The following is a 27,630-nucleotide window of genomic DNA, read 5'->3' as shown; positions in this document are numbered from 1 at the left end:
GGTACATGCCCTTGACCGGAATCGAACCTGGGACCTTTCAGTCCGAATGCCGACACTCCATCCACTGAGCCAAACCGGTTAGGACCCCCTTGACATCTCTTGAAAGCAAGAGGCCCCCAGAGGTGGGGCCCAGATTGCCACAAGAAGCCATGCTCATCTACATTAGGAGTCCAATTGTCATTTCAGGGGCAAGATGTTTTTTGTGTTTTGTTTTTTTTTAATTTCTTTATTGATTAAGGTATTGCATATGTGTCTTTATCCCCCATTGCCCAAGATGTGTTCTTAACCAAGTAAGATCAGTATGCAGTGAGGCCGCTATGGCCACAGAAGAGTTTTTGGCCACATAGAACCGACAAGTCAGGAAGGACTGCCAGTACTTCTGTCAGTCATGACCTCATTAGCACCAAGCTCTTGGCCTTTCAGAATAGCCTGAGGAAGGAGTGGAACACCAATGAGATCAGGACCAGGTAAACAGTGCGGTGGAGACCGGGGCCTATGGAAAAGAGGCACACCAGGAGTTTATACAAAAAACTTTTATTTACTGTTTATCTTTCTTCTCCCCACCCCTATCCCCGGTCCCCGACCTGGAACCCAGCCAGCTCCTGAAACCTCCTGCTGCCTGGTTCTTGACACCGGGGCCTCGGAGACACGCAGGAGGCCGATAAGGGGTCGGAAATCTCTTTGCCCACCAGTCGTGGGAGCTGAAGGAAGCTGTCCTGCCTGCCTGACGCTCCAGCAGCTTCCCAGCGTAGCCCCTCAAGGCAGAGGATCCATCCCTCACTGGATGGACGCAGGGAGAGACAATGTGTCTCGGAGACCCAGGGACTCCCCACCACTCGCTGCTTCTATAGCTGAACCCATCTCTTTCTTGGAGATGGAGTCCAGCAACGCGAGTGGGGGGTGGGAGGTGGGGCTGCAGTTCTGGGTCCTAATCAACAAACAGGGAAGAGGTTGGCCTGGTTGAACTGAAATGGGAAAGGGAAGGAGGGTGCAGGAGAACATGGGCGGGGCTACTGGCCTGGGGTGGGGCCAGCCGGACATCTGTAAAGAGAGGTTGTAGCCCCTATAGGAGTCGGTACTCCTCGCCCCACAACCACCTGGAAGAGGGAGAAAGGCGCCCTGTTCCCACTTAGACAAAGGGCTAATGACGCAATAAACAATTTTGGTCTGAGGGTGCCCTTTCCTGGTGCCCATTATTACAGGAAAGGGCAGCCAGCCCTCATCTGCCAGACATAGGCTTGGCTGCCTCCCTGGCCACCACAGCCCATTCCGGGTACTGCCACTCCTACCCTGGCCATTGCGGCCTCACCAGAAACTGTGCACCCCGTAACCTTGCTGCAGACTGGGGCTACCAGCCAGGCTCCACCTGGTGGGGCAGAAACAAGGGCCCTGAAGCTCAGGGCTGTTCTCTGGGTGAGGCCCGCCCATGGATTTTCAAGGCTCTTTCCCACAGTCCCGCCATAAGCCAGACACAGAGCCTTCCTGGGAGGGCACTGGGCCTCGGGTTCTCCGGAAGACGAGATCCTGGGGACGCACCTCAGGGAGGAGGAGCCTCAGAACACTATCTGTTCCTGTCTGCTGTCCCAGGTCCTGCTCTCCTGGCTTAGAAGTCGGAGTCTGCATCCATGAGCTCTGCCTCCATCAGGTTGGTACGGGAGTGAATGGGCCCTAGTCCCTGCCGGCGGCCCTGCGCCCAGGCCGTGGGGGCTGGGGGGCCGGGCAGAAAAGGACCCTGCAGAGGACTGGGCTCTGGGCAGAAGGGGTTGGAGACCAGGGTCCAGGCCCTCTGTCGGCAGGATTCTCCAGCTCCCCAGGCGCCGGCGGCCACCAGGCATTTCTGCCGGGGCAGCTGGGGCAGTCGAGGAACAGCGCTGGAGGCGGACGCAGGGGCGGGGTGGTGAAGCTCAGGGGGTGGCACCAGCGGACACACCTCCTTCTTCCTCTTCCTCCGTTTCTTCCTCCGGCCCAGGCGCTTCTCCAGCTCTGGCGAGATTTCTGCCTCAACCAGCCACAGATTGGCTTTTTCCTCTGGGGGCACTGATGACGGGAGAAAGAACATGAGCCTGGGACCCTGACTGTCCACATCACCCTTCTCTCCTCGGATCCCCACTCTGAGGTCTGGGATCCACAACTGTAGGCCTCTAGGGCCTCAGCCCCGCACTTAAGTTCTTCCACAGCCTTCCCTTCCCCCACACCTTCTGGCAGCCCCTGATACCACAGCCCCGGTAACCCCCAGCCTCAATGTCCCCCGCCTTCCTACAGAGACCTGAATCCTATACCTGGAGTTGCCACAGGGGTGACAGACACATCCTGGGGCAGTATGGCTCCTCTCCGAGCCACCATCTTGGTGACATGCTGGGCCCAGGCAGAGGATACGTCAGCGGAGGGCTCATTGAGGTCAAAGGCCAAACCCGCTGTGGGGATGGAAGGAAAGGATAAGGAATCATGATTGCCCCTCCCTTGCAGTCAACCACTTCTCCTTTATTCAGCACCATTCACCATCCCCTCCTTCCCCCCGCCCCAGCCGATGGCTCCCACTCCACCTCGCACAGAAAACCCACCCTGGTGATCACAGTGATCCCCACCCATTCCCAAGTTACAGAGCAGCTGGCATCTTGGGCACCCAGAGCAAAAGTGGGGCCTCACTAAAGGCCAGAAATCCAGTTCCTGAAGGCCTGACGTACTCTAGCCCAGGGGGAACAGCTGGGGAAGACCGGAGAAGGGGAAGGGAGATGAGTCCTCTGGGAACCAAAACCAACTATTGAACTCAGGACAGAAGCAGAGAGAGAGAGCTGCTGGGGATGGGCAGGGTACTGGAAAGGAAGGGCTCTGCGGAGAGGAGGGAGCACTGTATTCCTTCCAAACAGTCCACATGCCCACACCAGCCTGGGAGGGAATGGGGCCCGGGCGTGGCGGGTGTTAAGTGGCTCCAGGGGAGGAAAGGGGCCCAAGCTCACCCACAGGCCCATCGTGGGAGACGGTGTGCATGCTGAAGGAGAGCTCCTGGCCTGGGTTCTGCAGCAGCTCGCGCCGCTTGGAGAAGGCCTTGGCGATCATCTTGCTCTTCTTGATGCGTTTGGGCTCATCATCACTCTGTCCCGTCAACCTGAGAGCAGCAGGGGCGGGGGAGGGAATGCGGAGCAGCCACTTCCCGTCAAATCCTGAGACAGCAAATCCATCCCCTCTAGGGCAGGAGCCTCCAGAGGGGCTCAGGTTCCTCAAGGACTCTGAGGAGTAGAGGTCTACTCTGCAAAGAAGGAGGCCTAGAATGCAGGACTCAGGTGTGCCCAGTTCTCAATTCACTGCACTTTTAAACGATGCTGGCAGTGGGCTCACACCCAGCTGGTGTTCCCAAGGACAGGGGGTGTCACCAGGGGGCAGTGGTGAGCCACAGAGAAGTCAGCTTTAGGCGCTCCCGTAGACCCTCAGAAATCAAACCGCCCAAGGCTACCCTGGGAGACATGGGAAACCTAGGATGAGAGACTAAGATGGAGCTGGCTGCTGACCCCACCTGCACCAGGTGCGTCTCCAGATAAGCAGCGTGGCCTTGGTCCAGACCCACGTGCTCATGGCAATGCCGGTTCCAAACATGGCAAACAGGTTGATCTTCTCCACCAAGAGGCTAGGGCGATTCTTGATTTCACAGTCAGGGATGGGCTTCTTGGTGGGCAGCCCGATGGTTACATTGGCCTGGCACCTGTGGTGAGGGGTGGTAGACAGGTGAGATTTTCTGGGTCTCCTGGGTGGGTACCCAGACAATCACTAAGCCCCACAGCACTGATTCACAACCCTGGGTGCTCATTAGAGTCCCCCGGGAGCTTTTAATGACTACTGATGTCTGGGCCTCACCCCAGACAATTAAATCAAATCTCTGGGGTAGAGACCCAGGCATGGGTGTAGTTTAGAGCTTCCCAAACTGCAAGCTGCAGCCTCGAAGGAGCCTGAAGCAGTCCGTGTGGACCGGCATTCATTTTAATGGGCATTTTAACTGCTGTTCCTCGTGTCAGTAGTTGCTGCATTTCTTTCAACAGCCGAGATGCCTTAATCTCTCAGATTCGTCCTCATTGTGACACAAAAAGCACAGACTAATTAGCAGGCCTTAACAGGCTGTTAACTTATCATAAAGGTAACTACTTCTGTGCAGGGCTCTCCAATAAGGTGTGTAAAAGAGTACATGAGAATTGGAGACAGCAACTTCTGTGGCCAACAGAGTCGGTCAGAGAAGCCAAAACTCGAGATGGCTTCTGAACAGTTACAAATGCACCAGCCAGAACGCCATGGGGATGCAGAGTTGAGCAGGAACTTGAGGGCTGTTTGCTATGTTGGCAAGTTACAGAGCAACTGACATCTCGGATGCCCAGAACAAGATGGGCAGACCCCTGCTGGACAGCACAGGAAGGCTGCCCCTGCCGTCCTGACTCCAGCTGCCTCCAAGTCCCCAAGCCCCAGTCCTGCACTCACAGCACGTAGTCCCGGAAGCTGCGCTCCCACTCGGCCTGGTTGAAGAAATCGTAGAAGTGGCAGCTGAAGGTGATGAGCACAAAGCCAAAGGCCAGGAAGCCAAAAATGCCTGTGGAGGGCCAGGGGTGGGCAGATATTACCAATCCCAGGTGTGGGAGCAGCAGTGGGGAGGAGGGTGTTCGACCCACTGGGGCCTGAAAGACAGCTGAGTCTGGGGTGAACTCATCATGCTAGGCTCAGTTCAAGAACAGAAGTCTCAAAAATAAGACATGAAGGGCACCTGAGGCAACTGTGGGAGGCCCAGTGGGAGGGAAGTGGACATGAGGAAGCAGACTTGGCATGAACTTGAATTCTTCCACCTAAGAAGGTCCCCTTCTTTTGAGCTGCTACCAACACACACACACACACACACACACACACACACACGCACACACGCACGCACACACACACGCACACACGCACGCACACCACACACGCACACACGCACACACACATGCACACACGCGCACACACACGCGCACACACACGCGCACACACGCGCGCACACACACATGCACACACACGCGCGCGCACACACACGCACGCACACGCACACGCACACACACACGCACACACACGCACGCACACGCACGCACACGCACACACGCACACGCACGCACACACACACACACGCACACACACACACACACGCACACACACACACACACGCACACACACACATGCACACACGCACGCACGCACACGCACACACGCACACACGCACACGCACACGCACACACACACACACACACGCACCAGCCTTGTCTTGCCCCAGGGCTGCTCCTTGTGCCACTGACTTACTACGTCCTCCAAGACCCTAGCCCAGTGGTCGGCAAACTCATCAGTCAACAGAGCCAAATATCAACAGTACGACTGAAATTTCTTTTGAGAGCCAAATGTTTTAAACTTAAACTATATAGGTAGGTACATTGTTATTAACCTAATGAGGGTACTCCTAAGGCTGAGGAAGAGCCACACTCAAGGGGCCAGAGAGCCGCATGTGGCTCGCGAGCCGCAGTTTGCCGACCACGCCCTATCCTGTAGGTCCCACAGCCCAGGAGGGTGCAGTGTTGGGCTGGGCAGTCCCTCAGGCCAAGGGCCCAGGGGACCCACTCACCCAGGCGCAGCATGGTCTCATTGATCTTGCTGGCGGCCTTCTCGCTCAGAAGCCCAGGGTGGCTGCTCTTGATGGAGAACAGGGTCATAACTCCTGGACAGAAGGGACACCTCCTATATTAGTGGGGCGAGGCCACTCTCCTGGGAGAGAGGGGCGTGGCAGGGGAGCTCCCATGGCACTGGAGTCCGGGTCTAATTACCTCTGTGCTGGTGTCAAGCTTGGGGAACTGGAGACACCGGAGAAATGGAGCACAGATGGTGGCAGATGTGTTTTGTATGTGACAGACGGGGGCAGAGCACAGATGGACAGTAGAGAAGAGAAAGAAACCACCTTGTGTCTGGCCCGCCCATCCCTAAGGAAGGCAGTCAGGTCAAAGCTGTTCTGCTGGAGCCCCAGCTGATTTGGCTCAGCGGACAGAGCGTCGGCCTGCGGACTCAAGGGTCCTGCCTGGGTTCAATTCTGGTCAAGGGCACATGCCCAGGCTCAACCTCCAGGAGGGGGCATGCAGGAGGCAGCTGACCAGCTGGCCATTGATTCTCTCATCATCGATGTTTCTCTCTCCCTCTCCCTTCCTCTCTGAAATCAATAAAAACATATTAAAAAAAAAAAAAAGCTGTTCTGCTGGAAAAGGCATAAAAAGAGACTTGAGAACAGTGCTGTCCAATAGAAATATAACATCAAATTTTCCAGAAGCCACATTAAAAGAGTAAAAGGACACAGGTGAAAATGACTTCAATATATTTTATAAAAAGTATACCACTGTTCATTATATTATCATTTCAACATATTACAACTTATTAATGCGTGTGCTATGTCTTTGAGATGCAGTGTGTATTTTACACATATGACATATCTCCATTTGGACTCGTTTCAGCACATGTGGCAAGTGGCTACCAAACAGGACAGCATAGACACCAAACATAAATCAGAGGTCCGGACCCAGCCAAAAAGGGGGAAAAGAGGTGGGCTGCACAGAAGGCTGACCTTCTGCAGAGGGAGGAAATGGAAACTTACCAAAAGAAACAACAGCAACAAAAATGAGCTAAGAAGACAGGAAGGCTTATGGTGGAGGTGGCAGATTGAGACAGGGAAATTAGGGAACAGAGAATCTGTGCATGTTGTGAAAACTGCGAGCGTGTGTTGTGGGCAGGAGGGAGATGAGAAGCCAAGTCCAAAACACTGAGCGTATATATAACTTCAGAGGGAGCGCGCTAGACTGAAGGCCCCAAATTGGCTCACGTGGACAGGGTAGGTTACCCACCACATAAGCGCAGCTGGCCAAGGGCTGCGGAGAGGTTGGGACCAGCCCAGGCCCCTCTCAACAAGCCGTGAGAAAGGGGTGCACTCTTCCGGCCAACACAAAGGTGTTGTCCCACACCAAGTGCCCAAGGACGGTACTGTGTCTGCCTAGAGGAGGCACCTTCCACTGAGCACCAACACCCAGTGCGACCCGGCTGAGGTCCCGCCGTGAAGGCGGCAGAGCTGGCTGCGTCGAGCTCCTGCTTTCACAACGCTGGTGCTCAGCGTGCTAGCTGCCGGAGTCCTGGTCTGGTCCTCACTCACCTCGGATGAGGAAGTACCCTCCCACGATGAGCACCAGGCCAATGGGGGCCAGCACGAAGCCGGCACGGTATCGGTAGTTCTTGTAGCCCACAAAACAGATGCCGCTCACCGAGTCCCCATCCACCTACAGCAGGAAGGGGTGGGAGGGGCAAATTCGGTCACTGGCCCCTAGGCCAAGTCCACCCCACTCGGGACCCCAGCCCCCTACCAGTTTCCGTACCTGGGCCACAGCAAGGATAGCCACAGTGAGGACAAAAGGGAGTGACCACGTGATCAGGTGGAAGTAGGAGGTCTTGCCAGAGAGAGGCTGGTAGGTGGTGCCCAGGGCTTTGAAGGAGGTGTGCCAGGCATAGGTAAGGACCACAAACCAGACGACGCCAGCCATCAGGGCGTAGTACACAATGACAAAGATGATGACGCAGGACAGGGTCTCGTTGGAGCTACGCACACATGTGGGGTGTCACTTGGGGAGGCCATGCTGCACTCCCTCTCTTCACCCTGTCTCCAGGCCCTTGGCTCTAAGGGCTGGAGGTTCCCTAGGAGTCGGGGCTTGGAAACAGGACCCAGTCAGATTTGAAGAGGCCACACAAGAGGCCCCTTTGAACAGATGCGAACAGTCAAGGTCCTCAGACGGACACCGAGGTCCTAATGCTGGAGACCTTGGATGCAACGAGGCAGAGCTGAATCCCACCCTGAAATCTCAGCGTCAAGCCCAGCCCGTCCCTTCTGTGGTAAACACACATTTCAGCCTTCCTCCCCTCGCCTCTGGGTCCCCAAGTCACCTACGTGGGCTCCCCAAGCCTCATGGTGCCATCTGCCCGGCAGACAATCTCCCGGCGGGCACCGTCCATGAACTGGGCCAGCCAGCCAATGCTGCCCACGAAGAAACACGCATTGACGTAGAAGAGAATAACCGCAGGGTAGCGATTCGAATTCCGCCAGTCCGCCACGAAGGTGGCCTGGAAGAGAGAGGCTGGGGTCACTCTGTTGCTGCAGACACCCTTATGACCCTTCCCTGGGCCCCCCCCACCCCCGCCAAGTCGTCCTCTCCCCTCCTCCCTCTTTACCCCAGAGCCCAGCCTCTCTCACCGACAATCCTGCTCCCTTCCCACTTCACGAGCTGAGCGCTCGGGACACCCGCTTCCCCGGCCCCCTCCACGTGCAGGCCTGTCCCCGGCTGACCAGGGTGAAGAGCGTGCAGAGGCCCGTGACGGCACCGAAGGCCGCGATGTAGCTGTGCATGTCCCGGTGCTCCGCCTCCGTGAAGAGCGGGTTCTGGCACTGGATCCCGCAGCCCTCCACATCCTCGTACCAGCTCTTGGGGTTGTCGGTCCGAACCAAAGGAGCCTCACACTGGCCCGAACTGTTGAACTTGATGTTCTGCACCTCATTCTGGCACAAGGGAAGGAGAGAAGACAGTGCACAAAGGAGCCGGAGGCTCAGCGGCAACCTTTGGTTCCACCAGGGGCACAGGGGTGGCACCGCAGAATGGCTGAGGGCACAGACGCTGCAGACAACCCATGGCAAATGACTTGACTTTTCTGTTACCTCAGTTTCCCTATCTATAAGACAGCAGAAAAAATGGACTCGTTTGGAATACGGTGCTCGGGGGAGCTCTGTGGACACCCTGGACCACCAGAAAGATGAACAAGTAGGTCCTAGAGCAAATTGAGCCTGAAACATCTCTGGAGTCAAAAAGGACAAAACGGAAGCTGTCCTACGTTGGGCACATCATGAGAAGGCAGGGTCTTTGGAAAAGACATTGATGCTGGGGAAACAGAAGGCAGCAGGGAAAGGGAAGACCAAGAATGAGGAGACGGACTCCATTAAAGAAGCCATAGGCATGAGTCTCCAGGAGCGGACACAGTCACCCCCCCGTAAGTCAGAGCTGACTCAGCAGCATGTAACACACACACCTACTGCGTGGTGGGGCTCAAGGGGCAAATGAATAACTAAATGTAAAGTGCTATAATAGTATTTGGCAGGTAGGAAATAATAACAGGTAGTGTTATTACCCATTATTATCACTGGAGGACCAGTGCACAGATTTGTGCACCGGTGGGGTACCTCAGCCTGGCTTGTGGGGAATCGGGCTGAAACTGGCTCTCTGACATCCCCCAAGGGGTCCCAGATTGTGAGAGGGCACAGGCCAAGCCGAGGGACCCCACCAGTGCACGATTGGAGGAACTGCAGGAGGGCTCCAGGATGTGTCCAGCCCATCTCGCCAGTCTTGATTGGCTGGACCCCAACAGCAAGCTAACCTACTGATTGGAGTGTCTGCCTCCTGGTGGTCAGTGCATGTCATAGCGACTGGTCGAATGAATGGTCGGACACTTAGCATATTAGGCTTTTATTATATAGGAGGATTATTATTATCACTTATGAGCTCTCCTTCACTAACCAGAACTGGAGCACATCCTGTCTTGGGGTTTCCAGCTGTTTTACATGTGCCTTGACTCCATGTGACTCCTGTAACTCCCTAACACCTGACAGAGCTGGTGCTCAAAAAATATTTGTTAAACAGTTATCTTTTATTAAAAAAATGGGGTGGGGGGTGGGAATCACCCTGGCGGCATTGTTCAATGGTTAGAGCATTGGCCTGCACACTGGAGGGTTGCAGATTTGATTCCAGGTCAAGAGCACATACCTGGATTGCTGGTCCAATACCTGGATTGCAAGTCCAGTCCAGCCCCTGCCCCTCATCAGGGCAAGTGTGGGAGACAACCAATCAATGTATCTCTCTCACATAGATGTTTCTGGTTGTCCCTATCCCTTGCTCTTTCCCTCTCTCCACCTCCCCTCCCCCTTCTACTCTCTCTAAAATCACTGTGAAAAATATCCTCACTCCTTGGGTGAGGATAAAATAATATAAAATAATACTTAATGAATAAGTAAATAAAGGATAATCCCTGGTGGATAGGCCCAGCCAACAAACTTCAGTTTGGGGTTTTGGCCTGTTGACACCAAGGCTGCAGGCTTGGGGTGGCCCAGGGAGAAGGCTCTGGGCTCCTATTTCCCCTCCTGCCAGGCTCTGCCCTATGCCTGGTCCTGACCAGCGCTGAGAGCATGGACCTCACCCCACAGGGCACTCACCGGGCAGCCCTCAGGGAAGTGGTCAGGGGTGCAGCGCAGGAAGTCAGGCCAGCCCCGCTCTCTCTCCACGATGGCACAGGGGCCTCGAGTGGCCTGGCAGAGGGTGCGGCTGGGCAGCTCCACCCGGTCGTTCTCACACTTGGGCATGTACACAGCACACAGCAGGGGCTGGATCACGGCCCAGCAACGGGGGGCGTTCCGGAGGCCTGCAGGGTGAAGACAGTGCGGACACATTGCAATGAAGACCCCTCCTCATCCATACCCACAAACACAGCAGCACCCCCTGTCTCCCAGGCCTAAGGCATCTCTCTTTGCCTCAACACAGGCCATATTGCTCAGAGCTGTGGGGCAAGGTGTTTCTCCACAGGGCATTTGGGCAGGACGATTCTCTGTGCTGCAGGACTGTCCCATGCATTGCAGGACATTTAGCATCGCAGGACCCTGTCCACTAAATGCCAATAGGCCCCAGCCGGGTTGGCTCTGTGGTTAGAGCATCGGCCCACCGACTGAAGCGTCGAGGGTTTGATTCCGGGTCAAGGGCATGTACCTCATTTGCAGGCTCCATCCCTGGCCCTGGAGCCCGTGAGGGAGGCAACCAATCGATGTTCTCTTTCTCCAACCACCCCCCTCTTCCACTCTCTCTAAAATCCAATGGAAAAAATAGCCTCAGGTGAGGATTAACAAAAAATAAAATAAATTAAATTAAATGCCCATAGAACCCCTGAGTCATTGTGACAACCAAAAACTGCTCCCCACCAAGCCCCATTCCAGGTGTGGTGACTGGAACAGAGCCTGAAGATGACCTTTCTGAGATGCTACGCATGCTCTATGCCTTGATCTGGTACTGGGTTGCTGGGTGTATGCACCTTGTGGATATTAAGTTTATGGTCTGTGCACTTTTCTATATGTACATTATCATTCAATTAAAGTTTTCTAAAACAGCCTCCATTTCCGAATGCCCTGCTAGGGAGTGTAGCACCTCTGGCTGAGAACCCGGATTGGTTTACACTTTACCTTTTCAGGGGCAGTTCAAAAACCTGCTTCAGGGCCTCTTCCAGGGGGAAGGAGAGTGGTGGGATGCCCCCCCCCCCCCGCATTCCCCCCAAGGCCCATGCTCCAGAACTGGAAACGGTTTCCCTTGCCAAGATCCCAGGACCCCGGGTCTTCTTACCAAGCTGAGGTGAGACAGAGAACAGGTAGGAGCTAAGAAGAGGTAGTCAGGGGAGCCAGGTCAGAAGAGGAAACAGGAAATCAGGTGCAGAGAAACAGAGGAGGCTGTGTCCAGTGCAGAGAGAGGTAAGGAGGTGCCAGCAAGACAGAAACAGCTGCCCAGTGGCTGGGCTCACTCAGCATTCTGCCTACTTCGCCCTCCTGAATCATCCTCGCTTCAGGAACACCTATTTCCCAAACAAGAAGTTGAATTAGGAGAAGCTTTTGAGGACATGAGGGCCAAATGGGTGTTGGCCACACTGCTGGGCTGGGGGGACATGGGGGAAGGTAGGTAACTCCTCTTTTTTGGGGGGAGGCAATATAGTAGAGAGGTAAGGAGCATGGACACTGCAACTAGCCTGCCTGGGCCCAAATCTTGACTCTACCATTTCCTTGCTGTGTGATCTTGGGCAAATTACCTTATCTCAAGCCTCAGTTTCCTGATCTGTGAAATGGGAACAACACATTTACCTTGTGGGACTGTTGTGAAGAATGAGATAGCAAGTTAACTGCTTAGCACTCAGAAAATGTCAGCTATTATTACCTATCTGAGGCCTCTGACAACTCACTGCTCTCACTGTGACGCAGCCTATCTCAGGGCACAGAGCAAGTTCCTGTCACTTAAGAAGCAATGACTTTACCCTGGCCAGGTAGCTCAGTTGGTTAGAACATTGTCCAGGTACACCAAGGTTGCAGGTTTGATCCCTGATCAGGGCACATACAAGAGTCAACCAGTGAATGCATAAATAAGTAGAACAAGTCAATGTGTGTGAGTGTTGTTTCTCTCTCTCTCTCTCTCTTCAATTAAAAAGGAAAAAAAAGCAATAATCTTGGGCAATGGCACCCAGACCTGACTCAAATTAAAATTATTTGGGGAACCCTTATCATTCTGGATGGAGAGCCCACTCTCAGAAATTGACTGAATGGGTGTGGGTGGAGCACACAGCAGTGAGCGCCAGGGGTTAGGTAGAAGGAGGGTTTGCCTACAAAAGGGACAGCATGAAGGACTATTAGGGGTAATGGGATTGTTCTCTGTTTTGAATGTAGTGGCTGGTTATACAACTCTGTGTGCTTGTCTAAACTCATAGAACTGCACAACAAAGAAAAAGTGAATTTTATTGTATGTTTATTAAAATGGGGGGGGGCTCACTAGAGTAAAATGTATTCTAGAGAAGCAGCAGGCAGTTAATAAAATATTGGGTTTTTTTTCAGGAATTTGTGGTAATTATCAACTTTCAAAAATATGTAATTTATTGTTCTCAGTTTTTCTCATTTTAAATATTATTTTATTCTTTAAAAATAAACTTCCGACTGGACAAAAATCGTACACCTATGGATGAGGACAGTGGGCGGGGGGGTGAGGGCAGAGGGCGGAGTGGGAACCGGGTGGAGGGGAACTATGGGGGGAAAAAAGAGAAACAACTGTAATATTCTGAACAATAAAGATTTAATTATTTAAAAAAAAAACTTCCAAGGAAAAGATAGATTATTACATAAATCTTAAATGACAATGGAAGAGCCATCTAGGGGAAAAATAAGTTGGACCCTTACCTTGTGTCTTACATAAAAATAAGTTCCTGCCCGGCCACGTGGCTCAGTGGTTGAGCTTCAACTATGAACCAGGAGGTCATGGTTCAATTCCTGGTCAGGGCACATGACTGGGTTATGGGACCCATCCCCAGTGGGGGGCGTGCAGGAGGCAGCCAATCAGTGATTCTCTCTCATTATTAATGTTTCTATCCCTCTTCCTTCCTCTTTGAAATCAATAAAAATATATTTTTAAAAATAAGTGCCTGATGAATCAAAATAATTATATTATTTTTTAAAATATTTAATTTTTACTTATTGATTTTGAAAGAGAGGAAGGGAAAGAGAGAAACATCAATTTGTTGTCCACTTATTTATGCATTCATTGGTTGATTCTTGTATATATGCCCTGACCGAGAATGGAATCCACAACTTTGATGTATTAGGACAACGCTCTAACCAACTGAGCTACTTGGCCAGGGCTAATAATTACATTATTTAAAAAGAATTAAAGTACTAAAAGAAAAGGTGAGAAATAATTTTTGAAACCTTGGAGTGGAGAAGATTTTTTTGATGTATGACACAAAACCCAGAAGCCATGAACCAAAAGATTTAAACCCAATCCTAAAAAAAACAACATCCTGAGAAAATATTTCATACATATTACAGGTAAAGAGCTAATTTTCCTATATGCATAAAGCTCTTCCAAATCAGTAAGAAATTCGTAAGCCTCTGGGAAAGGGGCAAAAGGAAAACAGAACAGATCAGAGAAAATACAAATGGCCTTTAAATACATAAAGAGATGCTCTAAATGTGAAATAAAGCTGTAATGATACACAATTTTTCTAACTTTAGAGTGAGAAAGACAAAAATATTTGAAAATGCTGTAGTGGCAAGAGTGTGGGAGAAAGTGGCACTTTTGTATATTTTTAGTAGGAGTAGTAAATACTTGTAGAGACTATCTGGCATTATCTATCAAAATGTTATACTAGCAATTCCACTTTACATGTTCACAAAGATCATTTACAAGAGTGTTCACTGCAGCATTGTTTGTAATAGCAGAAGAGTAGAAACAACCTGAATGTATATCCATTATTAGGAGACCAGTTAAAAAAATGCCATACATCAATATAAAAGGACATTATTCAGTGCTGAACTGTTTGCACTGAAATGGAACTATCTCCAATAGATCTTGTTAAGTGGACTTAGCTGAGTGGAGAACAGCCCGAAGAGCAAGCTACTACTGTTTGTGGGAAGAAATAAACAGAGGGCACACCTACATTTGGAAATATGCTGGCAACATCTAGAAGGACACACAAAGGCCAGTGTTGGTGGTTGCCTCTGAGAAGGGAAAAAGGGTAGCTGAGAACACAAGTGGAGAGATTTAACTTTTGTTGCTTTTGAGTTTTGTACCATGTGCATACACTACATATTTTTTAAAGTAATTAAGTTTTTTAAAAAAATAAGCATGCAAATTACTGAGATGAGGGGAGCTTCCCAAAGAAGAGCAGGGAAGGAGATTGATAACAGGAAGCAAGGGGACATCAACTTTATCTGTATTATTTTTTATTTTAACAAAATATGAAACAAAAAGAAAAAATAGGGACACATTTTTCTACATTCATAGAAATTAAAAATACCATTGCCACAATCTAAACTTTGAAAAATGCTTTTTGTTTGTGTGATGAGTAGTCAAGTTGAAAACCATTGTTCTAAGGTTGGGTTAACATTAGAAAATTTAATCAATGAACCTATATTCATAGATTAAAGAAGAAAAAACATAATCATCTCAATAGATGCAGAAATAGTTGATAAAATCAATATCCATCTATAATAAAAAGATAACTGGCAAATTAGGAATAGAAGACAACTTCCTTAACCTGATAAAATGTAACTACAAGAAAACTACACCACACACCACATTTAAGAGTGAAAGGTAGAAAAGCTTTCTGTTTAGAACACAGAAAAAGTCAAGGATAAAGGATGCTGCTACTATTACCACTTCTATTTAGCAATGTATTGGAGGTCTTAAGCACTGCAGCAAGGCAATAAACATTAACAAATATATGGCTTAAAAAAGGAAGAAACAGCCCTGGCCAGTAGCTTAGTGGTTAGAGCTGGGGCCCATGGACGGAAGGGTTGAAGGTTTGATTCCTCAGTTGTAGGTTCCCCAGTTCCTGTGGGGACTCATGCAGGAGGAAACCAATCCATGTGTCTCTCTCACATTGATGTTTCTCTCTTCTCCCTCCTCCTCTTCCATTTCTCTCTCCTCCCTCCCTTCCACTCCCTTTAGAAATCAATTGAAAAAATATCCTCCGGTGAGGATTTTTTTTAAAAAGGGAGAAAGAAACTCATTATTCACAAATGAGATAACTATGTGTGTAAAGTAAATTTAGCTAGTTTACTAGAGTCAAAATCAATTGTATTTTTATTAACATTTAAACAAAATGTTAAAGGAATCATTTATAATAGTGTAAAAATTATCAAGTATCTAGGAATAAATCTAACAAATGATATTTAAGAACTCCCTGCAGAAAAAACTGTAAAAATATTGAGAAAATGAAAGATCTAAAGAGAAATATATAATGAAATTATTATAATACTCAATAATGTAAAGATGTGGGTTTTTTTCAAATCCACCAACAAATATTTTTATATTAAAGCTCAAATGATCAATAATAGTCCAGACTCTCTATTACTTACTGCTGTACTATAAAGTAGAGGCTCCTGCCCTAACTGGTTTGGCTCAATGGATAGAGCGTCGGCCTGCGGACTCAAGGGTCCCAGGTTCGATTCCGGTCAAGGGCATGTACTTTGGTTGTGGGCACATACCCAGTAGGGAGTGTGCAGGAGGCAGCTGATTGATGTTTCCCTCTCATCAATGTTTCTAACTCTCTATCCCTCTCCCTTCCTCTCTGTAAAAAAATCAATAAAATATATATTTTAAAAAATAAATAAATAAAGTAGAGGCTCCTAGCCTCGAGTTCACAAAGGATTCTTGGAGATACTTTAGAGATCCATGAACTTGGATGGGGGAAAATGACATCTAACTGAAATTTAGCATTTTCCTCCATTATAAATGTAAACAACATACCACAGAACTGTTAGCAATACCCGTGGCTTTGTCACAAATGGAAATCAGATATTGTATTTTTGTTGCAGATATCTCAAAATATTGTCACTGCTCATCATCACCTTGATATTATAATGGTTATTAAACCCATACTAGATCTTATGATGTATTACTAAAGAAGCACATAGACATTAGATCACAAACTTTGTAAATATTCGATAACTATAGTTCAATAGAATTCATTTCCTTTATAATCCTAAATGCTCTTTTCAATTCTATGTGTTTTACTTTAAAATTTAAAAATATTATACTGAAAAAGGGGCCCATGAGTTTTATCAGATTGCCAAGTAGGTTCATAACTCAAAGAAGTGAAGAACCATGCTATAAACATATGATAATTAAGATGGTGTGGTATTGGCAAGGGATGGACAAATAGACCTACGGAATAGAATAAGTATTCCAGAAATAAATGTATATTTCAACACTTGATTTATGACAGAGCTGAGATATTGTATTTAACAAATTATATTGAGACTATGTATAAAATTGAAGTTCTAAAAAAAATCAACTCCATGTGATTTATATGCCTATTATGGAAGGAAAATCTATAAAGTTTTGAGAAAATAACATAAGAAAATAAATTCATTACTTTGTGGTGTGAAAGAGCATTTTAAGATAAGACACAATAGCCCTAGCTGACTCAGTGGATGGAGCATTGGCCTGCAGACTGAGGGGTGCCAGGTTCAATTCCGATCATAGGCACACACCTTGGTTGCAGGCTCAAGCCCCGGCCCTGGTTGGGGCACATGTGGGAGGTAACCAATCAATGTTTCTCTCTGTCTTTCCCTTTCCTGTCCATTCTCTCTAAAATCAATGGAAAAATATCCTCGAATGAGGATTAACTAAAAATAAATAAATAAATAAATAGATAAATAACACAATAAACACTACACATAAAAAAGTTTGATAAATGACCATCCTAAAGTTCAGAATTTCTGTTCAATGAAAGACACAGAGAATGAAAAGGCAAGCCACAGAATAGGAGCTATTTTCAATACATACAACTAATAAAGGATTCATCCATGAAGACCTACAAATCTTATAAAAATGACAGCTAGGCCAATAGAAAAATGGGCCAAAGATTTGGATAGACACGTCACAAAAGAAAAACTCCAATGGCCAGTAAACATTTCAAATGGTGCTTAACCTCACTAGTTAGCAGGGAAATGCAAATTAAAACCACAAACACATACCACAACTTATCCACTAGTTTGGCAAAATTTTAAAGGTGGACAATACCGGAGAACCAAGATGGCGGCATAGGTTAACGCCGGAGTTTGCTGCTTTGAACAACTACTTCAAAAGTGAAACCAAAAAACGGAAGGGACATCACCCAGAACCACAGGAACGCTGGCTGAGTGGAAGTCCTACAACTAGGAGGAAAGAGAAACGCATACGGACACTCAGAGGAGGCGCAGTGCTGAAGTCAAATTCTGAGGTGCGGAGTGCGCGGAGCGGGCTGGCGGCGGAGGGCGCGGTTGTTGTTTTCAATCAGGAGGGAGTCGCAGACTCTGAGCACCAGATCCGGGCAAGCCTTTAGGGACCCAGACTCAAACGGGAGAAGCGGGACTGTCTGGCTTCGGTCAGAGCGAGTGCAGCTTTCTCTCCGAGCTTTGCAGCGGTTGCTGGGACTCAGAGAGGCAGAGCCCCTGGGGACAGGACTGAGAGCCGCCATAACTGCTCTCTCCGGCCCACCCTGTTGATCCTGTGCGACCCGCCCCGCCCAAGCCCTGCACAGAGGCATTTGCCGGATAGCCTCAGGCAAAGGCTAGATTAACACCTCCCTAGAGGACAGAAGTTCTCTCACTGCTGACACAGCTGATTCTCATAGCCACTTGGCCTGGAGGTCAAACCCTCCCTGGAATTAGCTACAACAATCAAGATTTATCTATAAGACTGCGAACAAAGACCACTAGGGGGTGCACCAAGGAAGCATAACAAAATGCGGAGACAAAGAAACAGGACAAAATTGTCAAAGGAAGAAATAGAGTTCAGAACCACACTTTTAAGGTCTCTCAAGAACTGTTTAGAAGCTGCCGATAAACTTAATGAGATCTACACGAAAACTAATAAGACCCTCGATCTTATATTGGGGAACCAACTAGAAATTAAGCACACACGGACTGAAATAACGAATATTATACAGACGCCCGACAGCAGACCAGAGGAGCGCAAGAATCAAGTCAATGATTTGAAATGCGAGGAAGCAAAAAACATCCAACCGGAAAAGCAAAATGAAAAAAGAATCCAAAAATGCGAGGATAGTGTAAGGAGCCTCTGGGACAGCTTCAAGCGTACCAACATCAGAATTATAGGGGTGCCAGAAGATGAGAGAGACCAAGATATTGAAAACCTATTTGAAGAAATAATGACAGAAAACTTCCCCCATCTGGTGAAAGAAATGGACTTACAGGTCCAAGAACCGCGGAGAACCCCAAACAAAAGGAATCCAAAGAGGACCACACCAAGACACATCATAATTAAAATGCCAAGAGCAAAAGATAAAGAGAGAATCTTAAAAACAGCAAGAGAAAGAAACTCAGTTACCTACAAGGGAATACCCATACGACTGTCAGCTGATTTCTCAACAGAAACTTTGCAGGCCAGAAGGGAGTGGCAAGAAATATTCAAAGTGATGAATACCAAGAACCTACAACCAAGATTACTTTATCCAGCAAAGCTATCATTCAGAATTGAAGGTCAGATAAAGAGCTTCACAGATAAGGAAAAGCTAAAGGAGTTCATCACCACCAAACCAGGATTATATGAAACGCTGAAAGGTATCCTTTAAGAAGAGGAAGAGGAAGAAAAAGGTAAAGATACAAATTATGAACAACAAATATGCATCTATCAACAAGTGAATCTAAGAATCAAGTGAATAAATAATCTGATGAACAGAATGAACTGTTGATTATAATAGAATCAGGGACATAGAAAGGGAATGGACTGACTATTCTTGGGGGGGAAAGGGGTGTGGGAGATGTGGGAAGAGACTGGACAAAAATCGTGCACCTATGGATGAGGACAGTGGGTGGGGAGTGAGGGCGGAGGGTGGGGCGGGAACTGGGAGGAGGGGAGTTATGGGGGGGGAAAAAAAAAGAGGAACAAATGTAATAATCTGAACAATAAAGATTTAATTTAAAAAAAAAAAAGAAAAAAAAATAAAGGTGGACAATACCAAGGGTCAGGAATCATGTGGAGCCACGGTGACTATTCCACAGTGCTACTGGGAGTGTGCGTTTATACAACCATTTTGAAAAACTGTTTGGCTTTATCTAGTAAAGCTAAAAGTATGCATTCCTTATTATCTCTGAGTATGTTCCTGGAGAATTCTGACTCAAGTGCACCACGACGTACATAAAAGAACATCCCCAGCAATGGTATTCTCAGTGGCCCCAAACTGAGGACAACTGAAATGTTTAACAACAACAACAACAAATGGATAAATAAACTGGGATATATTCTACAATGGAATACTAATCAGCAATGAAACAAATGAGCTGTGATAGCATGAATCTTACAAAATAATGTAGAACAAAAGAAACAAGACATATAATACACACAGCATGATTACATTTTATAAAATTCAAAAACATGAGAAATTGAAATATCCTGTTTAGGGATTCTAAAGCTAGATGGCAAAACTATAGAGGAAAAAGGAAATGACTACAAAAACATCGGGATAGTGGTTACTTCTAAAAGAGGAGGAAGGACGCCCTGGCCAGAAGTGTGGCTCAGTTGGTTGGGTGTCGTCCAGTGCACCGGAGGGCTGTTGGCTTTATTCCCCGTCAGGGTGCATGCCTGGGTTTTGGGCTTGATCCCCGATAGGGGGTGTGCAGGAGGCGTATAATCAATGTTTGGCTTACACATAGATGTTTCACTCTCTCCCTTCCTCTCTCTCTAAAAATCAATAAAAAACTCTTTAAAAAGAGGAGGGAGGGGGATATGATTGGAAAAGACAAAGGGGGAGCTTCTGAGGGCCCCACCATGGTCTAGTTCTTTTTTTAAATTTATTTTAAAATATAATAGATTTATTAAATTCACCCATTTAAAGTATACAATTCAATGGTTTTTAGTATAGTCATAGAATTGGGCAACTATCACCACAATCAACTTTAGAAAATATTCATTACACCAAAAAGAAACTATACTAATTAGCAGTCACTTTCATCCCCCCCCCCCACCCCAGCTCTAGGCAATTAATAAATTTTTAGTATAAGTATATCCCATATATTACATGGGCCATATTTGTATAAAAATGTATTTGTTGTTTATTTGAAGTTGAAATTTAACTGCACATTTTGTTTTTCTTTCTTTTTTATTTACTATCTTTTAAATATAATTCTTTATTGTTGAAAGTATTAGATATGTCCCCCTTTTTCCCTCATTGACCTCTCATGCCTGCCCCCGCCATGCCCCCCACCCCCCACCCCCCACCATGGTCTAGTTCTTGATTCAGATGGCACTTTATAATTATCTGTTATTTAGTACCTCTATGTTTAATGCACTTTCTGTAAATATGATACATTTCACAATTAAAAAGTTAAAAATCTGAACCAAAATTGAAAACATGAACAACTGGAAATTATTCTGAATTTTTATACTTTCCCAAAATATATCTTTTAAAAACTAATTCTGATCATGAGCCAGTCAGGTTTGGGAACAGCTCTAAGGAGATTCTTCCTGATCTGACCCTGCAAATAACTCACCATCACCAACAACATCCCTCCTCTCATAACTCATCTGGCTCTTTCCTACTGGCTGCCCTGGCCGATGACAGCGCCACAGACCCCTGTGCACACACAGAGCGGAGCAGTGGTCAAAGAGGCTACGTGCTGGTTCTCAGGGACCTACTTCCCTTGCCAGTCTCTGGCATCTCTGCTTTCTCGCCCCATTTGCCAAACCAGATTTGGCCGAAGGTGGACCATGACCTGGATATTATGTTTGTCTGGTCAACCTAGAATGCCTGAGAGGAGGCATTTCAAGCTATAATGGGGAAGGTGCTAAGTGCCTAAAAAATCCCAAGTCCAGAGAGTTGAAAGATATAGGAGAGACCCGAGTTCTATTCAAATCTAGAAATGGATCCAACTTGAGCCAATGAACCTCCTCACTCTGTGGCATGCTCCCACAGGCTCAGTGGCCTGGGCCAGAGAAGCACATGGGGGCCACCCCTCTTTCGCAACTGCTAGTGCAGATCTGCTGGTCTGTCCACACAGATGTCCAGTAAGTGTCTCTAATCCATCACATGGCCAAAACTGAACCCATGCTTTCTTCTAAACCTACTCCTCCCCTAGCATTCCCTGGCTTAGTGAAAGGGAAGGTACCACTTTCCATTCAAGCCCTCCATCGAACTCATCGGCAGGACCCACTGGTTCTAGCTCTAAAACTCTGGGATCTGTCTACTTCCTACAGCCTGTAACAGTCCTGACACATCATCTCGCACCTGGACTCCACCATCCTCTAAACAAGCAACCGGCCTGTAGGTTTTTCCAACCATGGCTTCTTCACACAGTACTCAAGGCCTTTCTAAACTGCAAATATGATTACATATCTCCCTTGCTTAAAAGCCTTCAACTGCTCCTTATTATCTTTAGGACAACATACCAACTTAATATGGGGGATGAGTCGCTTTATTTTCTAATTTTCTAGGTCTTATCTCTATTAATTCTCTCTCTCACATGCTTTGATCCAGCTCTACTGAAATTCTTACACTTCCTCAAAAGTACCAATCCCTCTCACCTCTTCACCTTTGTGCCTGTTATTTCCTCTTCCTATCCCTTCCTATCCGACCCATCCTTGGCTCAGGTAATTCCTACTTACTTCTCAGGTCATGGGGTAAATGTCAGTTCTTCTGGGGAGAGGGGGTCTTCTCTTGCTCTGCAAAGTCCTTTGTGTTCCTTCAGCACCCTACCTTATCACAAATATTGCAAAAGCCTGTTTAATTGTCTGTCTTCCCCTTGATAGCAGGGTTCATGCCTGCATTCTTCATTTTTATATTCCCCAGGACCCGCTCCAGGATGTAGCAAGCACCCAATATCTAAACGAATAAATGACTGGGTGGGTGTGTACTCAGAGCTCAGGCTTTCAGAAAAAAAGTGAAGAACAAGTCTCTACTTTCAAAAGTTTACAGAGAAAGACAACCTAGATCATCTCCATTCTTTACCCACAAAAATGCCCCCAAGAGCTAGGTGACACTGACCATGTCTAATGCCAAGTCCAGACCACTAACTCAGGATAGGACCAATCACTTGCCACTAGCTGCAATTCCTAGCTGATGGCCTGTCTCTGATTCTCTCTTGGTGCGGTTCACTCTACCCGCCCCCCCCCCCCCCCCCCCCAATGACTAAGCTCATACCAACACCTGCTTCTGGCGCTAATTCATAGAACATCCCACAGAAGGACCCAAAGCAGAAAGAGAACAACCAAAACACATAGGAATGGGACTGAGCTGAGGGATGATGGGTGGCAACAGAGAAGAGCTCAGAGTGAACTAAGGATCTGGGCTCAGTGCTGGCACCTCTGCAGGAACCTACCCCACCAGCAGCACAGTTAGTGAGGTTTGAACCTGCATACCCAGCAGATGTTTCTAACTCCTAAACTTTCCTGCCAAAACCGCTTTTGCCTACTCAGCAGCTGCTCTCAGGAGTAGGGGCTGGAAAGAGGTTCATACCCTTCCTCCTTGATTTGATGGTAACGACAGAAGGGCAGCATCACACATGTATGGAACTTAGGAGAATTCAACCATCGGCCCTTGCAAAATACGTAAGAAGAGAGAAACAAAATATCCTCTCATAATGTGAGCAAGATTCTAGTGCTGAGAGATGTATTGGGATTGTCCATACAGCTGGCTCCTAAACTCAAGCCCTATTTCAGGTAGTGCTTAAAGAAATATTGTTTATACCTTTTATGTTCTTTTTTTTTTATCCTTGGTCTTCTGCTTTACATTTATATACCTTAAAGACCAAAATGATAATTTCTACGTATGCCCCTTTTTACATTCTGTACATTACTATTTGCGACACATTTATACAAACATATTACCATAAAGAGGGCGTAGTGTATATGCAGAATTACAGAGATTTTATATTATGGTAATTTATGGATTTTTACTGATTTCACATGGTTTTTGCCAATATACTGATCTGACATCCACAGACAATGAAGCTCCACCATGGGCACCATGCTCCAAGTTCCTCACCTGGCATCTGCACCAAGTCAGGCCTATATCCATATGGCTTTGTCCAACATCCCGCAACCTATACACACTTCCCTCATCGGGATCATCACCAGCAGCACCCAGGGCAGAATGGAGATGGGAGATGTGGGCATCGAGGTCTATCAAAAGGAGGCTGCCAGGTGTGTTCCTGGCTTTTGATTTTCTTTTCTTTTTCAAGGTCAGTTTTGAATCACACTGGCTAGAAACAAGGGATGACAAGCACCTTCCCGAGCACTCTTCCAGCCCCGGGCTCAGAAGAGTCACAGGTGGGGACACAATTCACTCCAGCTGCTAAGGAAGGGCCTCTGTGCGTTCAGTCTGCAGATTTTCAGGCCGACCATAATCCCACCCTGAGGTGAGGGCTCTGGGACTTTAGATCACCATGGGAGTTTCCACGGGCTCTCAACATCCCAGGCTTGTGTCCTTCCGCAGCCCTGACCAGCCTGAGCAACCAAACTTCCAAAGAACACACACACAACCTTTAGAATAGTCTCATCCCTTCACAATTTCCAGCAAAAACCAGAGTCCCCGTTTTTCAGGTGAGGAAACTGTGCAATCTCCTGTGAAAGCAACACAAGACCAGGGTTCTCTGGACTTCCTGTCTCCGGAAACTTTATTTCTGGAACTTTCTGGTTGCCTTTTAATTACTGTCACCGGGGTTTCTTAGCCTTCACAAATTTCACGCAATTCTCACTCCCCAGCCCCTTGCCTAGATCGCCTACCCACATCCTTCCCTTTTTCCTTTCCAACTCGATTTCCTGGCCTCTTCTCCAAGGTCTAAACATCTTGAATCCCTGAGGACCCCGCTTCCAGAGTGGCACTTAGGTGGAGCATCTCCCCCGCCCCCCTTTTTTTTTCTTTTCTTTTCTTTTTTTTTTTTTAAGTCCTTTCCTGTGGCTCAGAGCCCCTTCCTGACCGACCCCTAGTTCCCAGGCATCCTTTGCTCAGGCGCTTATGACCCGCTCCTTCCTCATCACCGACGGTCCCATCCTGCATTCGGTCAGCCCCAAAGTTTCAGACGCTGTTCCTCCAACTCACTCGGGTGCAGGTCCCGCCCTTTCCAAAGCTCAGGCCGGAGCCTTTTCCTCCCCAGAGTCCCGGCTTCCCAGCGCCGCGCTCCCCGGACTCGGCTCCCGCGCGCTTACCGGACCAGAGCACGAGCTTGCCGTGCGCTTCCTCCTGGGATTCCGAGTCCCCGGCCAGCAGCGTGGAGGTGGCCCCGTAGGGCAGCGCCGAGCCCAGGCACACGTTGTAGCGCAGCGGCTCGCAGGGGGCAGCCCGGCCGCAGTGGCTCAGCAGCGGCGGGGCGCCAGTCACTGCCGCGCTCCTCCTGGCGCCCCCGCCCGCGCTCCGAGGCCCAGGCCCGGTCGCGTTCCCGCTTAAGGCCGTCCCCCGGCCCGGGCCCCCCGGCAGCAGCAGCAGCAACAGCAGCGGCCCCAGAAGCCAGAGCTCCGACCCCCGAGCTAGGCGAGCCGCGGCCATGACCAAACCCGCCAACTCAGCAGCAGCCCCGCGCCCCCGCCCGCTCCCCGGAGCCCCCAGGGCACGCGCGCAAGCCTTGGGGCGACTCAGGCGACCTGTGCGCCCCGCGAGTCCGGTGCCGGGCTCCCCCGGATGCTCCGCGCGCCGCGGGCCCTCGGCGCCCAACTTCGAAAACTTTGGGACCGGGGGCCCATGTTGGGTGGCGGAGGCCCGGGCGGGGATGGACCGCTCCCTCGCCCTTTCCCTGGCAATCCAAGTTTTCTTCAGCCCCGGGAGCCCCCAGGGCCCCCAATCTGCAGCCCCATCCCCTCTCCCACCATTAAAAACCACCTCGGGGGCCCGCGATGGAGGCCAGGCGCGGGCCGGGGGTGAGGGACCAGGTCCCCGGCGCCGCCCCCGCACCAGCCGGGGGCCCAGCAGCCACCTTGGCCGAAGCGCGCCGCAGCCCCCCGACTCCTCCCGCCGACTACCCGGCTCCTTTGTTGCTCTAGCTCGCTAGGCTTTCTGGAATGCACGGGCCTCCTCGAGCCAAGCCCGGCCCCCCCTCCGCCACGGCTGGGGGAGGGACTGGCAGAGAGAGGGAAGAGGAGGGGAGGAGGAGAGAGAGGAGGAGCACCAGCTTCAGGGACCCAGGCGCGCAGCTGGGCCCGGGCCCGGGGCTCTGACCCAGCTTGCGCCCGGGCTGGAGGTAGGTGGAAATCGTGTCCGGAGCTGCGCCGAAACTCAGCGGGCACCTGGATTCACCCGAGGATCGTTCGACACTAGGTCTTCTGCAGGGAGTGGACTCTTCTGGTTTAGGGTGGGAGAGACAGGAGATGCCTGGAGTCAGCGGAAACCTCTATCTACATCACGCCCCATCCCCAACGCGCCAATCTTTTCTGCTTTGGGTTAGATCTTTCCGCTTGTCCCGTAGCCCCATGGAGGAAAAAACCAGGTATTGGGTTCCCGCTTGTCCAAATCCTTCCAGCTCGGGACCTGCGTGAGAAATGACCTCAGAGTCACTCAGGCAGCTGCCCCACTGCTGCTACCTGTGGATGCAGGTGTCTGGAGACCAAACGTGCCGACGTCAAGCCTTTATTGCTACAAATGTGTGAAACCTGAATTGTGGTTTCCAATGACTAGCCTTGGCGTGTCTTTGTTTGGGTCCAAAAGAAGCCAGTCCATCCTTGATGGCCCTTGCTGCTCATACGCTGCCAGAGGGCGTTTCTTCCGCCGCTCTCCTTCCTTACTCTGCTCATTTTGCCTTTCCCGCTCCTTTGCCTCTGCAAGTCACTGCACTTGATTTCAATTTACACCTGGAGCCAGGGGTCCAGCCAGGAGAGTGGACGTGCATTGAGCAACTTTCCTGAGTTGCTGATGGGGCAACACATTAGGGTGGCTTTTCCTGTCTTACTCCCTACTCTGACCTTCAGCCTAGCTGAAATGGACTAGTTCTGTTAGGGTTGGCCATTTATGAGCAAATTAGCAATTGCACTTCAGCTACCATCCTCAATTGAGAGAGAGAGAGAGAGAGAGAGAGAGAGAGAGAGAGAGAGACTTTAATTCTATTTAGCAAGTCCTTCTGAAATCCTAGGATGTACACAGCACTGTGATAAGCATGACATCTCACAGAACTTGTGCATGTTACTATGGTGACAAGCTTGCCGTCAAGAAATAGTAATATGACGTCACAGGAAAGTCTGTTCCAGGGCAGGGACCTTACTCTATTCTCTGTATCCACAAAGCATCCAGGCAGTAGGACGTGCATATTGACCACTCAAAAACAAGCTGCCTACGTGAGGTGTACAGTGAGGTGAGTATGCCGTAGGAATTCATAGCAGGGAGAGTGGGTAGAAGTCGAGGAGGTGGGATTTGAATCCAGCCCTGAAATGGGAGTAAGAGGAGTTGGAAAAGTATAGGCGAGTGGAGCTGGCATTACAAGTGGAGGAAACTATGACTATGGCTCAGAGCATGACTGGCCTGACAATCAGGACATAGTAAGAGATAAACAGAGAAACTGATTGGCAAGAAAACTTGAATAATATACAGAAGAATTAAGGTTTAATTCTGTTGGCAATAACAAAACAGTGCAAGCCCGGCTGGTGTGGCTCAGAGGTAGAGCTTATGAACCAGGAAATCACAGTGGATTCCAGTCAGGGCAACATGCTCTATCCCCAATGGGGGGTGTGAAGGAGGCAGCCAATCAATGATTCTCTCTCATCATTGATGTTTCCATCTCTCCTCCCTTCCTCTCTCTGAAATCAATAAAAAATATTAAAAGAAAACTGCAAAGTTCTGATCAGAGTGATATGTTTAAGGACATTAGTCAGGCAACGTGAGGACGGTATGAAGGCGAGAGGCTGGGCCATTCTGAAGGAAGCTGCTGGTGATTTATGGAATAGACTGTCATCAGGGCATAATATTCCCACTGGAAAAATAATTTGAAACATTATGACCTACTTCCATTATTTTTTCTGTGATGCAAATGAAATGACTTTTATAACATGTCCAAGGTCTGAGCCACAGAGAAAGTGATCTGATATCATACTGATGTTTTGCTTTGTGAACTTTCTCCACGTATTTTTCAATCTGGTTGTTACTGTGGTAGCTTTGAAGTCCTGTGAAATTTTCTCAATATTCTGTGTATTAGGGAGGAACCTACGTAAATGCTTACCTCTCTGCCTAAAAATTCTTCAAGTATGAAGGCTCTATCATTCCTTGTCTGGTATTTCTTGGGAAATATGAGGAATAATCACATAATTGTAATATAGTATCTTTACACTGGAGATAAAAGAGTGAAGTGAGAAGATC

At 48.6% G+C, this 27,630-nt stretch overlaps 1 protein-coding gene across 2 annotated transcripts; it reads right to left on the bottom strand.

Moving 5' to 3' along the window:
- Positions 1–518: 518 nt before the first annotated feature.
- SMO (smoothened, frizzled class receptor) lies at positions 519–25,389 on the bottom strand. Of its 2 annotated transcripts, none has more exons than XM_059711760.1 (12): positions 24,504–25,389; positions 10,274–10,479; positions 8,363–8,572; positions 7,967–8,139; positions 7,401–7,620; positions 7,181–7,304; positions 5,618–5,710; positions 4,462–4,570; positions 3,512–3,697; positions 2,958–3,106; positions 2,280–2,414; positions 519–2,037 (listed from the first exon to the last, which is right to left on the bottom strand). In XM_059711760.1, exons 1-12 carry the CDS (start codon positions 24,838–24,840, stop codon positions 1,604–1,606), a joined length of 2,376 nt encoding a protein of 791 aa, XP_059567743.1. In that variant the 5' UTR covers positions 24,841–25,389; the 3' UTR covers positions 519–1,603. The 2 variants fall into 2 exon arrangements, with proteins under 2 accessions (XP_059567743.1, XP_059567744.1); XM_059711761.1 differs by lacking the exon at positions 24,504–25,389 and adding an exon at positions 11,445–11,650.
- Between the last annotated feature and the right edge of the window lie 2,241 nt (positions 25,390–27,630).

This window comes from Myotis daubentonii, chromosome 10, assembly GCF_963259705.1.
Source record: "Myotis daubentonii chromosome 10, mMyoDau2.1, whole genome shotgun sequence".
NCBI lineage: Eukaryota > Metazoa > Chordata > Mammalia > Chiroptera > Vespertilionidae > Myotis > Myotis daubentonii.
This window is presented reverse-complemented; position numbering and strand designations above follow the sequence as displayed.

Excerpts from the sequence above, each read along its gene's own strand:
- SMO (XM_059711760.1), bottom strand. The coding sequence starts at position 24,840 with ATGGCCGCGGCTCGCCTAGCTCGGGGGTCGGAGCTCTGGCTTCTGGGG. Across the intron at positions 10,480-24,503 it reads CAAGCTCGTGCTCTGGTCCG|GCCTCCGGAACGCCCCCCGT; the intron begins GTAAGCGCGCGG and ends TTCACCCTGCAG. Across the intron at positions 7,621-7,966 it reads ATGAGGCTTGGGGAGCCCAC|CTCCAACGAGACCCTGTCCT; the intron begins GTAGGTGACTTG and ends ATGTGTGCGTAG.